The sequence below is a fragment of the Oryx dammah genome, unplaced genomic scaffold (assembly GCF_014754425.2).
Source record: "Oryx dammah isolate SB20612 unplaced genomic scaffold, SCBI_Odam_1.1 HiC_scaffold_26, whole genome shotgun sequence".
Taxonomy (NCBI): Eukaryota; Metazoa; Chordata; class Mammalia; order Artiodactyla; family Bovidae; genus Oryx; species Oryx dammah.
Window position 1 is genome coordinate 55,631,803 of NW_024070210.1, and position 13,975 is coordinate 55,645,777.

At 43.5% G+C, this 13,975-nt stretch overlaps 1 protein-coding gene across 7 annotated transcripts in view; it reads left to right on the forward strand.

The window, feature by feature from the left end:
* TPM1 (tropomyosin 1) overlaps nucleotides 1-1,732 on the forward strand; it is a 29,554-nt gene extending 27,822 nt beyond the window's left edge. For all 7 annotated transcript variants that reach the window (XM_040226678.1, XM_040226684.1, XM_040226680.1 and 4 more), the window contains one exon: nucleotides 914-1,732. In XM_040226678.1, the coding sequence (XP_040082612.1) occupies nucleotides 914-996 (83 nt within the window). In that variant the 3' untranslated portion in view covers nucleotides 997-1,732. The remainder of the gene's footprint in view (nucleotides 1-913) is intronic.
* Nucleotides 1,733-13,975: the final 12,243 nt, after the last annotated feature.

Here is a 13,975-nt window from a genome sequence, read left to right on the forward strand (position 1 = left end):
CAATAGCAGGCCCTCTTGTTTGGACTGATGCCTAATGAGAACCAAAAAGGTGTTTTCTGTTTCCTGCAGAGAACTGAGTCTTGCTTAAAATTAGAAAGTCAAAGCAGAGGGGTGTGTATCAGCATATATATATATATATATTATATATAGGATGTGATATATATAATATATATTCCTATTACATATTCATATTTCTAACTTCTAAGTATCTGGACTAGTGTTTGAAATATGATTAAATGTACCTATGCTTGGGCAAAATAGCTTTTGAAAACAGGAGTTCATGTCAGAAGTCCCCGATTGTCTGAAAGGTATGCTTTTATTTAGTCTTAACAGTGTTGTTGGAATCTGGTGAGAATGTCATGCTAATAATAAATAGAACACTGTGAGAATAATAAGAGAATGTCCTACTGGAGTGTGCATGAAACATGTTGGTTATTTTTCTTTTAATGAGCAACAGAAATAAATCCTTGAAACATTGTCAGAAGGCCTAGATATGTCATCTTTGTTTTCTCTGAGATTGTGTTACAACACAGCTCTCGGGCCTTAGCTGCCTGTAACTCAGAAATGTCTGCTGCTGTTATAACTTGAGTGCTGCAAGCACCTCTCCCAGTTCCCACAGCGCATGAGCAGTGAACATCCACCAGCCCCCATCTGCATTTTGCTCCCCGTGGATTGCTGGTGGAGATTCACCTGGCCGCTCTGTGAGAGCCTGCTGTGCCTGCAGTTTCTTCAGGTCCAAGACAGCTTCCCCTTCATAGGTCCCTGTCTGGAAATGAGTCATGTCTTATGAGCATGCCTGGTCCTAATCATCTCATCCTGTGTTTGTGATTGATGTTTGCCTGCCTAAGTGTACAAACCACCGCTGTGTCCAAAGCTCAGCTATTCATGACTTAATTTTCTAATCCCACCACAGAGAAAGTGGCTCATGCCAAAGAAGAAAACCTTAGTATGCACCAGATGCTGGATCAGACTTTACTGGAGTTAAACAACATGTGAAAACCTCCTTAGCTGCGACCACATTCTTTCATGTTGTTTTTATTTTTTTCATTTCGTTTTGTTTTCAAACACCTTGCTTACCATGAAACCCTTGAATGCATTTTTTATTCACTCTTACCACTGTCACAGAGACATCCACAGGATGGCCAGCTAGATCGGGGGTGGGGAAGACACACACGCACACAGGCAAGCCCGGGTTCAGGGTGACAGTGATCTAAATGTGCCATTTCCCAAGTTGACATTGCCACACCATAGAGAGTTTAGCGACACAGTATGCTTAGTCAGTCCAGGAATCCTTGAGGAAGCAGAAAAATTTCCACTCAAACTGCCAATGACCAGGAAGGGTAACGTTGGAAACAAAATCAGGTGTGGATTGGTGCTACTTTAAACAAAAGGTCCCACTGTGGTCTCTCCTTAAATATTGTACGATTTACAAGTCTGTCCAACACTAATTTATTTTGTCATGAGTTTTACAATGAGGTGAGACTGTGGATCCTGTCTGCCAGAATTCACTAAAGCCGAAGCTTTGTAAGCCACCGTGCTCTTCTAATTGGCACATTTGCAGCTCATTACAACTTGTGAGATAGCATGCGATGTGGATTTCCAGCATGTTCAAATGAAAGATGTGGGCACCACATACAATGGTGAAGAAAACACATTGTCTTAAGAGTTATAACTGTATGGAAACCTTGTACAATGATACGGAATAAATGCACATTGTAGGACATTTTCTAAACAGGGTGGTCCTGTCGTTTGTTTTTACTTTGTGAACTTCAGATCGCATGATTGAGCTACCTTCCCTCACACATGTTTCTTAAAGCTTATTAATATCTCAGTGTCTGGGAGGGAATGGGTTTCTTGTGTCATCCTCCCAGAAGCACTCAAAGCAGGATCCCTTTAGTCTGTTAAAGTTACAGCAAGCAGCAAAGGGGCTTCCCCAGTAGCTCAGTAGTAAAGAATCTACCTGCCAATGCAGGAGACATGGTTTTGATCCTTGAGTCAGAAAGATTCCCTGGAGGAGGAAATGGCAGCCTGGAAAATTCCACTGACAGAGGAGCCTGGCAGGCTACAGTCCACAGGCTCACAAAGAGTCAGACGCAACTGAACGACTAAGCTAAAACAAGTAGCAGAGGACCCTTCCCAAGTCCCAGCCTTTCTCCAGATTATGGATTATATCTGCACATACATACATGTAGGCCTTTTGCTGTGGTTCTACCAGTTTGGGGAGTTTTCCTCAACTCTTAGCTAAGTCTTTAGCAGTGGCGATCATACACATCAAAAAATTGCGAGTTAATGCACCAAATGTGTTGTCCCCCAGCAGTGTGATTCTATTTAAAAGTAGAAGTGATTCTATTTTTAAAAACTCCCCTGGTGGTTCAGTGGCTAACACTCTGCACTTCCAGTGTAGGGGCTCTGGGTTTGATCCCTGGTTGGAGAACTAAGATCTCACATGCCATAACTAAGACTTGGCACAGCCAAAAAAAATGAATATAACTTTTTTTTTAAAGTAGAAGTAAAGGATCTTGGTGATTTTCTGCTTTCTAACTCATGTTTGAGTTCTGAATTCCAGTACTTCTTTTTATTGGACTTGGAAATTGAAAACATCACTGGCCAGTCTTGAAGATGTTAAGCAAAGAAAAACAGATTACACTGTTAATTGGCTAAACTTGTACTACAGGAGAAAAAAGAGGACATTCTCATATAAAGCAAACACAGTCAAATGAAAACATTCATTTGGATGCACAGATGTTTTCACTGAAAAGGATCCAGTATCGCTCGCTGTTCTTCCACACTCTTCTCGGGTATTCTCTGCAGAGACCCAAAGAGAAGCCTGGCATCTGAGTTACAGTTCCCACCTCTAAAAAGTTGTCCTTTTAGTGGATAAAAAAGATGTGGTGTATATATACAATGGAAAATGACTCAGTCATTAAAAAGAACGAAATAAGGCCATTTGCAGCAACATGGATGGACCCAGAGAGTGTCATACTGAGTGAAGTCAGTCAAAGAAGGAGAACTATCATCTGACATCCCTTATATGTGGAATCGAAAAAGAAACGATGCAAATGAACTTGCTTATAAAACAGAGACTCTCAGAAAACTGAACTCATGATTGCCAGGGAAAGGGATAGATAGGACTTTGGGAAGGTCATGTACACAGTGTTATATTTAAAATAATAACCAACAAAAACCTATTATATAGCACATGGAACTCTGCTCAAATGTTATGTGCCAGCCTGGATGGGAGAGGGGTTTGGGGAAAATGGATACATGTATACATATGGCTGAGTCCATTCACTGTTCACCTGAAACTGTCACAACATTGTTAATCAGCTGTATACCTCAATACTAAATGTTTTTGGTATTTAAATAAAAAGCTGTCCTTTTGCTCAAAGCAAATATGAACTCTGCGTCTCAGCCTTCTCGCATCTTTAGCAGCCCTGGGCACTCCCCTGCCCACCCCCAGCTGGACAGAGATACCCCTGCCTCCACTCAAAAGCTTTCCTATGCCAGCATCTTTTCACCTGGGGAGCCAGATCTGACTGCACGTTTCCTCGCTGCCTAGCCTGTCAGGGCCCTAAATTAGATTCTTCCTCTATGTAATGGGTACCTAGCACACAGGTTACTATCGTGGGACTGGAATGGGTGAGCCAGGTGATAAGTATGCATCACAGTACCTCAGGCGGACTCAGTGACCACTCCTGCTGCTGCCCCTTGTGCCCAGAGACCACCACAGAGGACTGCCGGGTGCTGGTACAACACTCACTGCCCGACGTGGCGATGGTAGCTATGAGGACTCTCGTAGATACCCTGGGCCGCAACCTGTCGTGAGCGCCTTACGGCTGTTCTTTCAGCTTCACCTCAGCCCCATTCATTTCACTTACACGGCAGGCTCAGGGGGTCTGAGCGAACCTGCTCTCGGGTCCAGAGTGCACGAGTAGTGTGGTCAGAAGTCAAATTCAGGCCTGTGCAATTCCAAAGCCCTGTTTGGGCTCTTCTTTCAATTGTTTCAGATGTTTTGCAGCAGAAGAAAAGCAGCTCCCGGACATGGATAGAACCAGTGGGGGAGGCAGGTACAGTTGTGGGAGGATGAGGCCAGAGGCTGACCCAGCCTGCAGCTGCTCTGACCCCCGTGGGTGGTTTAGGGCCCAACTTCCTCCCGGGTTCCAGGGACTAGATGAAATCAGTGGATTACTGTGGCCTCATGCCAGTTCATAGAATTGTTATTAACTGATGATTCTGATACGTAGAAAAGGAAGAATACCCTGTCCCCATGGGGCACACATCTTAGGTCAGACCCAGCGTGATCATCTCTGAACGTGCTGCTCTGTGAGGTCGGGAGAGCAGTGACAGGTCTTCAGAGTGCCAACACCAAGGCTGGACACTGATACAGTCACCATTTAGAAAACCATGTAGTGCAGACAAAGAATTCAAGGTTCGTACTCTGAATTCCATTGTCAAGACTTAGCAGGCCCAGATTTCAGAATGCACAGCCAGACATGTTGCCTTTTTCAGTGTAAAACAATGTGGAACTTCACAGAGAAAGGTTACAAGGTAAGCATATAAGCATCTTCCAAAAATACTTAATTTTGTGATGGGAATTCTATGATATCTTATTAAGGAAAAAAAAAAGCACTTTGTGGATACATTCTGAAACTTTTGAGGCTGGCATTGAAGAAAACAGTACTTACTGCTCTTAGAGATATCATTAGCAGAAACAAAATCTAACTTTTGTGTGTGTTATGTATCCTCCAGAGTTTAAAAGCTTGGGCCTGATTTTTTTTTTTCCCTCCAAGAAAAATTCTTCAATTCAAAAATCTTCTTGAATCTATCGTAACCATTTTTTTTTTTTACCTTTTCAACACTATTTGTAAATGTGATTAAAAAAGAAAATGCCCTCAGATGTACATACCAAAAAATCCTCTGAATTCTCCAATCAAAATAAAATGCTGAGGTATTCAGGGAGCCCTCATTTCGAAAACTGGAGATGGGTTTGGAAAGAAATTGCTAGGAATGGCAGGCGATGCAAGAAGTGTTCCTTCCATTTTATACACGTTTTGACATTGAGGGTTTTCAGGGCTACATTCCTCTGACAGATGTCATGAATTTTGTGTCAAACGATGAATGAAGATATGTTGAGGGCTCACTAATGTGATTGCAACTTTTGCCAAATGCTTGACGAATAGGCATCGACCTAAAAGATAAGACTGGTTCCTGCTGCCTGTGAGCTTGCCTTCCGTCTGTTACCAAGGCCATGGAGAACAAAGAGGGGAGTCAAGGCCTTATCAGGGCCTGCCAAGGCTAATGCCATAACTGAAATGCTGATGCGGAGCCGGAAGGAGGCTTATCATCCTCAAGGCTAGAGAGCTCGGTGGCTTGCTCAAGGTCACCATCTGCTTGAGTTCAACCCCAGTTCCCCTCCAGGCTAGGCAGCACAGGGTGAGGCTTGGAAACCAGAGACCTGCTTCAGGTCTTCCATCACTTACTGAGTGCCCCCTGGTTAATCTTAACCATTTGTGCAGCAGTTTCTCCAACCTTAAAGATGGTTCGCCTGTGCACTTCCTCACAAGACCAAGAACTAAACGAGGTGATGTGTGTGGACTACCCCCCCCACCCACCCCCTGCCCTGCCTCTGCCTCCAGTTCTTCTGGTCCTTGACCTAAGCCTTTTTTTCCCCTTGCATTGGGTCCTTGGGAAAACTGAAATAACTTTTTCCTTTTGAAATGAAAATCCTGAGCACCAATCTCCAGTAGACTGTTCATGGTTTGCAGTGGTACTTCCACATAAAAGGCATTCACAATACAGTTGTTGATTGACCCAGACACAAATGCTCAGGTAACAATTTCAGCGTAATCACCTGTGCATAGAAGGTGAAGAATGTTTCAGAGTAGCAAGAGTCGTATCATTTTTAAGCAAAATACTGGCTCTTGAAAATTTATGTTACTCCATTTCTTGAACTGCATTTGGATGTGTTGCTGAGTGAAAGGGAACAGAATGTCAGATCCTGATGGTTGGCCTCGCAGCAAATGTAAGACAGATCAGCCCTCGTTCGTTCTTAAGGGACTGCAGTAGGTCCCCATCTCCAGAGGAAAGCTAGTGACGAGAAAGGTGAAAAGCCCTTCTGTATGTGGCCCAGGAACACACAGAACACTGTTCTATCTCCCAAGGGGCCAACTGGACATGGCTGGGCCAGAAGCACAAAGGAGTGGGCTCCCCTGGGTGGATGCTGCATAGGGATGGAGGTAAGAGAGGAGTACAGTTGATGATAGCGAGTCCTGACCTGCTATCAACTCAGGGTTTGAAATGCTGCCTTTCCAGTGGAACTCACTGCTTGGACTCATAAATGGAAAATTAAATTCCCCAGTAGATGCAGTGGGCTCCTGTAGCCCTGTGGCCTTCTGATGAACCAGGTTTTGATGTGCTGGCCACATGCTGCTTTAGGACCTCCAGCCACCAACCCTGTCCCAAGCCCACTTCCTCTGAAAAGCACGTTTCATAGTAAAAACAGTTTGCCAGTTAAGTGTTTGAGTCATGCTGTGGTCACAGACAACATTATCCAAAGTGAGCACCATTGCCATCCCAAAAGGGTTTGGCATTGTTGCTGAAAGTCCAGCAATCAGCATATTAGAAGTGTGACCCAGCACCCAGGCAATAGGGTTTTTCATTTTCATTTTTAAGGTAAGTGCTAGCTTCGTGGAGATGGCTGGCTTATCTGTATCTTAGGACCCAGCTGGAAAGTGATTCATCAGTGGCTTACTTGAGCTTAATGACCAGCATTTCCATCATGTGTCTTCCTGCTCTGTTCTCACGAAGTACTCTCTTTTTCCAGGATACTCCAGGACTGTCTGCCTTAGCACCTTCCCAAGAAATTAAAAAGGAATGTGGCGGGTAATTTGCCTAGAAATAGGGATGTAATCAATGTAAAGAAAATGTGACTCAGTGAAGTGTCTCTGGTCTCAAATCCTGGCAGAACTGTTCACATCTCTTCCATCCCTGATCCTCTGCTTGAAAACTCCTATCTGGACCTTCTCCTGTTTCTGGCTTGTGTTCTCTCTTTCCCTTCCAGCTGTAGTTTTTCATTATAATCTCATTCTGCTCACTCTCAAACATAGAAAGGGTTTCTATATCGTCTTCTAGTGACTATAGAGTATGTGGAGATTAAAATTGTAAGTAGGGATTTTTCTGGTAGTCCAGTGGTTAAGACTTTGCCTGCCAGTGCAGGGTGTGTGGGTTGGATCCCTAGTCAGGGAGCCAAGATCCCACATGCCTCCTGGCCAAAAAACCAAAACATTAAACAGAAGCAATGTTGTAACAAATTCATTAAAAACTTTTTTTAAATGGTCCAAATCAAAAAGAAACTTATCCAAAAATACATCAGTAATTTGGCTTACGGGACTAAGAATTTCCATTTCCACTTAAAAAGCACTCCTATTATTTTAGGGACTGTAGGTTGGAGGAAAAAGTATAGAATTTTTGGCCGCCAAGTCTATAATCTATGGGAGGCAGTGCAGACATGTTAAGAAATAATAATAATAGGATATGATTGGCAAAATGAGAGTAAATTACACAGAAGTGCATGGAAAACAGGCAGTGCTCCCCCTTCCTGGAAGATTTTTAAGCACCTAAAACCAATGGGAAAGGCTTTTCTGGGCATGCTGTATAATTTTCTTGAGTATTTTAGCCACAGTCATGCACAACTCACCCTTACCTCTCAAACCTTGAAACAAGAGCTCTGTTACTTTAGATCTGCTTTGATCTTACTATTTACTCTCACCACCAAGTTTTTTGCTCGTTATTGTAGGTTTCCTTCGTCAAACTTAATTTACAACTTTTCCCCTCTTACCCTGCCCTCATTTCTTGTTTTATGCTATTGACTTTCCAAAAAAACAAGAGAATTGGGATCTTACTATACTTTTGCTTTTCTCTTAGAGCATCTCCCAATCTTCAGAGCAAAGAGAAGCGTATACCTAAATAAACATAGGCTCTTCAAGATTACAAAATCAGCTTTCTACTCCACGAGGGAGGTCTGCAGGGAGCCAGCCTTTGCTTCCCAGGAAAGCAGTTGGATGAGCATTACCACGAACTCATTTAGTCCGTGGGAAGACGTCCCCCATGCTTTTCCTGAGGCCCTTAGAGAAGAGTCACCTGACCTGCTGGCGTTGCCAGACTTCAACTTTCTTAATGGGATAGGAGCCCTGGGGATCTCTAGGTAATCTTTCTTCCAGCCTTCCATGAAAGACAGAAAGCAAGATAATGTACATGGGCTTTCACTACTGTGGTTTTTTTTTTTTTTTTTAATTTTTGGGCACAGCATGTGGGATCTTATTTCCTGACCAGGGATCACATCCTCATCCCATCTATTAGAAGCAGAGTCTTAACCCCTAGGCCACCAGGGAAGTCCCTGTACTGCTGTATCCATAGGAATTGCTTGGTGGTGGCAGCTCCCTTTCACTTTACTAGTTTGGATTCTGACCCAAGAAAGATAAAGTATTACTGATTAACATGGAATAATGAAATTTGGATGAAAAAGACTAACCAGGAGAATTAACTCCAGCTTGTCAGCAATAAATAGGTGTTACATATTTAAAGGAATATGTAAATTTCATGTAGCGATTTAGAAATTCAAATGAAAACCTATTTGCCATATTTGGATATAGGACTGCAAGGTAAATAAGCCAAATGTACATCTAAAGTACAAGGCACCATATAATTGTAAACATTTCTCAGTTTATCTGTCACAAAAGATTATAAAAATAGAAAATCTATAAAGAAAAAGGTCACTAGAAGTCTCACCATCACTTTAAAAAATTATTTTCCATGTGTTTTGCCTGTGTGTATGCAGAAGACTTTCTATTTAAAACTTTGCATAAGCACCTTCCTATTTTGCTAACCTAGTCTTCAAGGTGTCATTATATGAAATGGTCAATATGCCATAGTTTGTTATTCTCCTGTTTTTGAACATTTGAATTCTTTCTGATTTTTTTGTTCTTATAACTAGAACTGATACGAAATTCTTTGTATATTTTCTGACTCATAGGAAATGAAAACATACACTTCGGGGGAAAAAAAACTATTTATTTTAAGTGCAGGCATTCCCTAAATATAGTGTTTAAACTGTTTAACTGTCAGTATAAAGTGATTCCTGCTCCAGCCTGGACTGGACAATCCATTTGATTTCCAGCCTTTGGGTTCTTAAAAAAAAAAAAACAAGACAGTTTCTCCAAGCTGGTTGAAATAGAGGGCTTTAAGAAATCCAGTTCCATGTTATCTCTCTTTCTGCCCCACCTCCTCCCACCAACATAAACACACAAACTTGAACTTTAACAGGTGCTTTCATGGCAGCCACTCTTTCCTGTAACCCACATTTAGACCCAAAGTTGATAAAAGTGAATAATGGGTGTTTGCCAACAAAGATGTCCATCTAGTCAAAGTTATGGGTTTTCCAGTGGTCATGTATGGATGTGAGAGTTGGACCATAAAGAAAGCTGAGCGCCAAGGAATTGATGCTTTTGAACTGTGGTGTTGGAGAAGACTCTAGAGAGTCCCTTGGACTGCAAGGAGATCCAGCCAGTCCATCCTAAAGGAAATCAGTCCTGAATATTCATTGGAAGGACTGATGCTGAAGCTGAAACTCCAATACTTTGGCCAGCTGATGTGAAGAACTGACTCATTGGAAAAGACCTTGATGCTGGGACAGATTGAAGGCGGGAGGAGAAGGGGACGACAGAGGATGAGATGGTTGGATGGCATCACCGACTCAATGGACATGAGTTTGAGTAAGCTCCAGGAGTTGGTGATGGACAGGGAGGCCTGGCGTGCTGCAGTCCATAGGGTCGCAAAGAGTCGGACACAACTGAGCGACTGAACTGAACTGTTGTGTAGTCTCCAAGGCACTGCTCAGGGTCACTCTTGCCTCCGTTTTTGGTAAGATCCTTAACTACTGATAGTGAATGGTGATAGAGGGATGAAGCAACAATAGAAGAAACTTAAACTGCACTATGACGGATGCGGTCTAGGATAGAGGTCAAAATCCCAGGCTTTGCCTGTTCTTGTTTAAGGACATTTTCCAAACAGGTTTGTTTTACATTTTGTGTTGTGTCCCCGTGTGGTGAACAGATGGGAGGTGTTTATTGTAAGTTTTTTTGACCTGAGATTGACAGCCTGGAGAATTTCCTGAAACATGGACTGAAATTGCCATTTCAGAACAAACCCGAATGAATGTATGCCTCAGAACATATGCCTCAGAGTCTGTTCCAGGGATGTTGCTGGGCTCTGCCCCTTCGCCTCCTCTCTCCCTCTTTGTGTGACAAAAATAAAAACATAACAACTACAAAAACAAAAAAAGCCAGACTTTGAAGTAAGACCAGATTTTTGAAGTCACTCTGCCACTTGCTGGTTGTGTGACTTTGAGAAAGCTATTTAATGTCTCTGTCGGCACAATGGGGGCGATAGTAATAGTACCTGCATCCAGGGCATGATGGAGATGCTACGTGTAAAGTTTCAGTACAGTGTCTGACACAGCAAGCTCTCAGAGAGGGATAGCTTCATTTTTTTGTGTTGTTATTTAAACACACCTGAGTCTTGTGTCTGCCATCAGCCATTACAGCCACCCTCCCTGGCTTCAAGGAAAAGGCTGCCTCTTGTCTCATCCATACTCACCTAGGAGGCTGCTGTATGGTGCCGCCCTTGTTCTTTCAAGACTGCCTCTGGTGTTCATCAGGATGGTTCAGAGCCAGATAGCCCACTTGGATTTCCCCCCTGAAATCACAAGGAGATAAGGTTTCATTGCCCTGCAGAACTAAAATGCAGGGAATTCCCCAGCGGTCCAGTGGTTAACACTGCGCTTTCACTACAAACGATGGCAGTTCAATCCCTGGTTGGGGAACTAAGATCCTGCAAGCTGCACATTGTGGCCAAAAAGCCCCTAAATCCAAAACTGATGAACAATAAGAACAGCCCCTCTCCAGTGGGGGAGGCAGGGCTTAAGTAGACCCTGCAAGACGGAAAGGCCAACCAGCGCCAGCCCTCTGGGAGCCACCTCCCCCATGCCATCCAGAAGACAGCATGCAGGTCCTGTGTCTCCACCAGGGCACAATGGGGGCTTCTCAGTGACACTATGCAAACCCAGCTCACCCGGCTATTGATCCTTTTCCCACACACTAGAAGGTTACCAAGAGTAACTTTTTCTTCAGACAGTAACAAAATCCTCCCTCCTCTGGTGAAGTCCTTAGCATCTGAGGTCCTGCTTCATGGTTTCCTCTGTTGAGATATGGCTCCTGCCTCTGTATCTCTAGCCTGGAAACAAGGGGTCAGGAAGAGGAAGCAGGCTCTTCTCAGTCAGAGCTCGTCCTGCAGGTACAGAGGCAGGAGCTGTGGCTTTTATCACGGAGTGTGGGGCAGGGTGCAGGGACCCAGCCAGCACCAGGAGCAAAAGCCAAGCACCTGCTCTGTGAGTCTGGGTCTGGTTGGCCAGGGTATCTGACACCAGGGGACATCTTTCCTTTCACACTCTATTGTCCCCTGGCTTCAATTACATTCTTGACTCAGAGCCCAGGAATGGGGAAAACAGGCACTTCAGAAATTCTTAGAGCAGTAACTCATTCTAAAGTTCGCAGCCTCCCCGCCTTCCTAACCACACCTTGCACTGCTGGTCTCCAGGTAGAAGCTGTCACCACCACTTCCACATAGCTGGGCCAGGTCCCCTCGACCTCAGAACTGGTATTAAGGTGTGTCTTACAGGGGTGTGTACTGAGTGTATCAGCAAAAGCAGGGGATCCAGAAGAATTAGAAAACATGATAGAATTTAGGTTGTCGTAGTTCCCCAAAAAAGCATTGATTAAATCACCATTGAAAAAATCTAAATATCCTTATTTCCACTTATATTTTTTAGTTTCACTTGAAGTATAGTTGATTTACAATGTTGTGATAGTTTCAGGTGTACAGCAAAGTGATTCAGTTATACATACATTTTTTTTCGAGATTCTTTTCCTTTATAGATTATTATACTGAGTATAGGACTTTCCTGGCAGTCTAGTGGTTAAGACTTTGCACTTCCAATACAGGGGGCCTCGGTTCGATACCTGATTGGGGAACTAAGATCCTACATGCCACGTGCCCCCCCCCAATGTTTAATTTTAAAAAATATTGAATATAGTTCCCTGTGGTATACAGTAGGTCCTTGTTAGTCCTCTCATTTTAATCTACAAACGTGTGGAATCTTAAGCTGACTGCATATCTCACGGATGCCATGGCCCGCCACCACGAAGAGTTGGGCCTGTCTGCAAGATTCTCATTGTACATTTGCCTTTGACTCTCCTGAGCACCCCAACCCACCATGCCCAAACACATGTTCACATACACGCACACCCAGAGCCGTCATCAGCCCCACCACTACTCTCACATGGGGCAAAGGCTGGCCTCAGTAATGTGTTAGGTTTCATGTGTTCTTGTGAGTCAGCAACACATAGAACCTGGGTTCACTGTCTGGTTCTTCCCAGGTAGACACTGGATGATTTGAGGCAAGTTCTTTTGGCCTCTCTGATTTTGTTTCATCCTCTGTCTAAGCCTGTCCTTTATGATAGCATTAAAGAATAAAAAATATATGTCCAGGGTCTGGTGTGTAGTAGGCTATCAGTAAGTATTAGAGTTGTTGACACCTCTTCTCTACTCTCCTGACCCATTCTAAAAGGAAGAAAGACCAGAGGTCTGTCTCTAAAAAAGAACCACCACTGTCTCGTATTAGCTCAAGACTACGCTGGGCTGGAAGAAGCCCAAGCTGGAATCAAGATTGCCGGGAGAAATATCAATAACCTCAGATATGCAGATGACACAACCCTTATGGCAGAAAGTGAAGAGGAACTTAAAAGCCTCTTGATGAAAGTGAAAGTGGAGAGCGAAAAAGTTGGCTTAAAGCTCAACATTCAGAAAACGAAGATCATGGCATTTGGTCCCATCACTTCATGGGAAATAGATGGGGAAACAGTAGAAACAGTGTCAGACTTTATTTTTGTGGGCTCTAAAATCACTGCAGATGGTGACTGCAGCCAGGAAATTAAAAGACGCTTACTCCTTGGAAGGAAAGTTATTACCAACCTAGATAGCATATTCAAAAGCAGAGACGTTACTTTGCCGACTAAGGTCCGTCTAGTCAAGGCTATGGTTTTCCCTGTGGTAATGTATGGATGTGAGAGTTGGACTGTGAAGAAGGCTGAGCACCAAAGAATAGATGCTTTTGAACTGTGGTGTTGGAGAAGACTCTAGAGAGTCCCTTGGACTGTAAGGAGATCCAACCAGTCCATTCTAAAGGAAATCAGCCCTGGGATTTCTTTAGAGGAAATGATGCTGAAGCTGAAACTCCAGTACTTTGGCCACCTCATGCGAAGAGTTGACTCATTAAAAAAGACTTTGAAGCTGGGAGGGATTGGGGGCAGGAGGAGAAGGGGACGACAGAGGATGAGATGGCTGGATGGTATCACTGATTTGATGGAAGTGAGTCTGAGTGAACTCCGGGAGTTGGTGATGGACAGGGAGGCCTGGCATGCTGCGATTCATGGGGTCACAAAGAGTCGGACACGACTGAGCGACTGAACTGAACTGAACAGAACTGAGAGGGGTACCTTTACACTTTGAAGTAGCCTCTTGATTTGCCCACCTCCACTTTAAAAAGGTGCACCTCTGGAAAGAGGCTTGTTCAAAGGGTGGTGCTGGCATCATTTTATGAAATTAATACCTTTTTTTTTCTTTTAGAGTCAACCATTAACAAAGCACCAGGTGAGTATGTCTGAGGACTCTTCAGGGAGGGAGGCCCAAATGGGAAGGGCAGGGCCAGCCCTGAGCCTCCTTGAGTTTCAGCAAGTGGTGCATTTTTTTTTTCTATATTCATAACATTTTATATAACTCATAAAAGTGCTTATATAAAACTCCACAAAGAGTTGCTAGAGCATACAGTTACCAAAAATGTCCTGGGTTTTTGTTACATTTA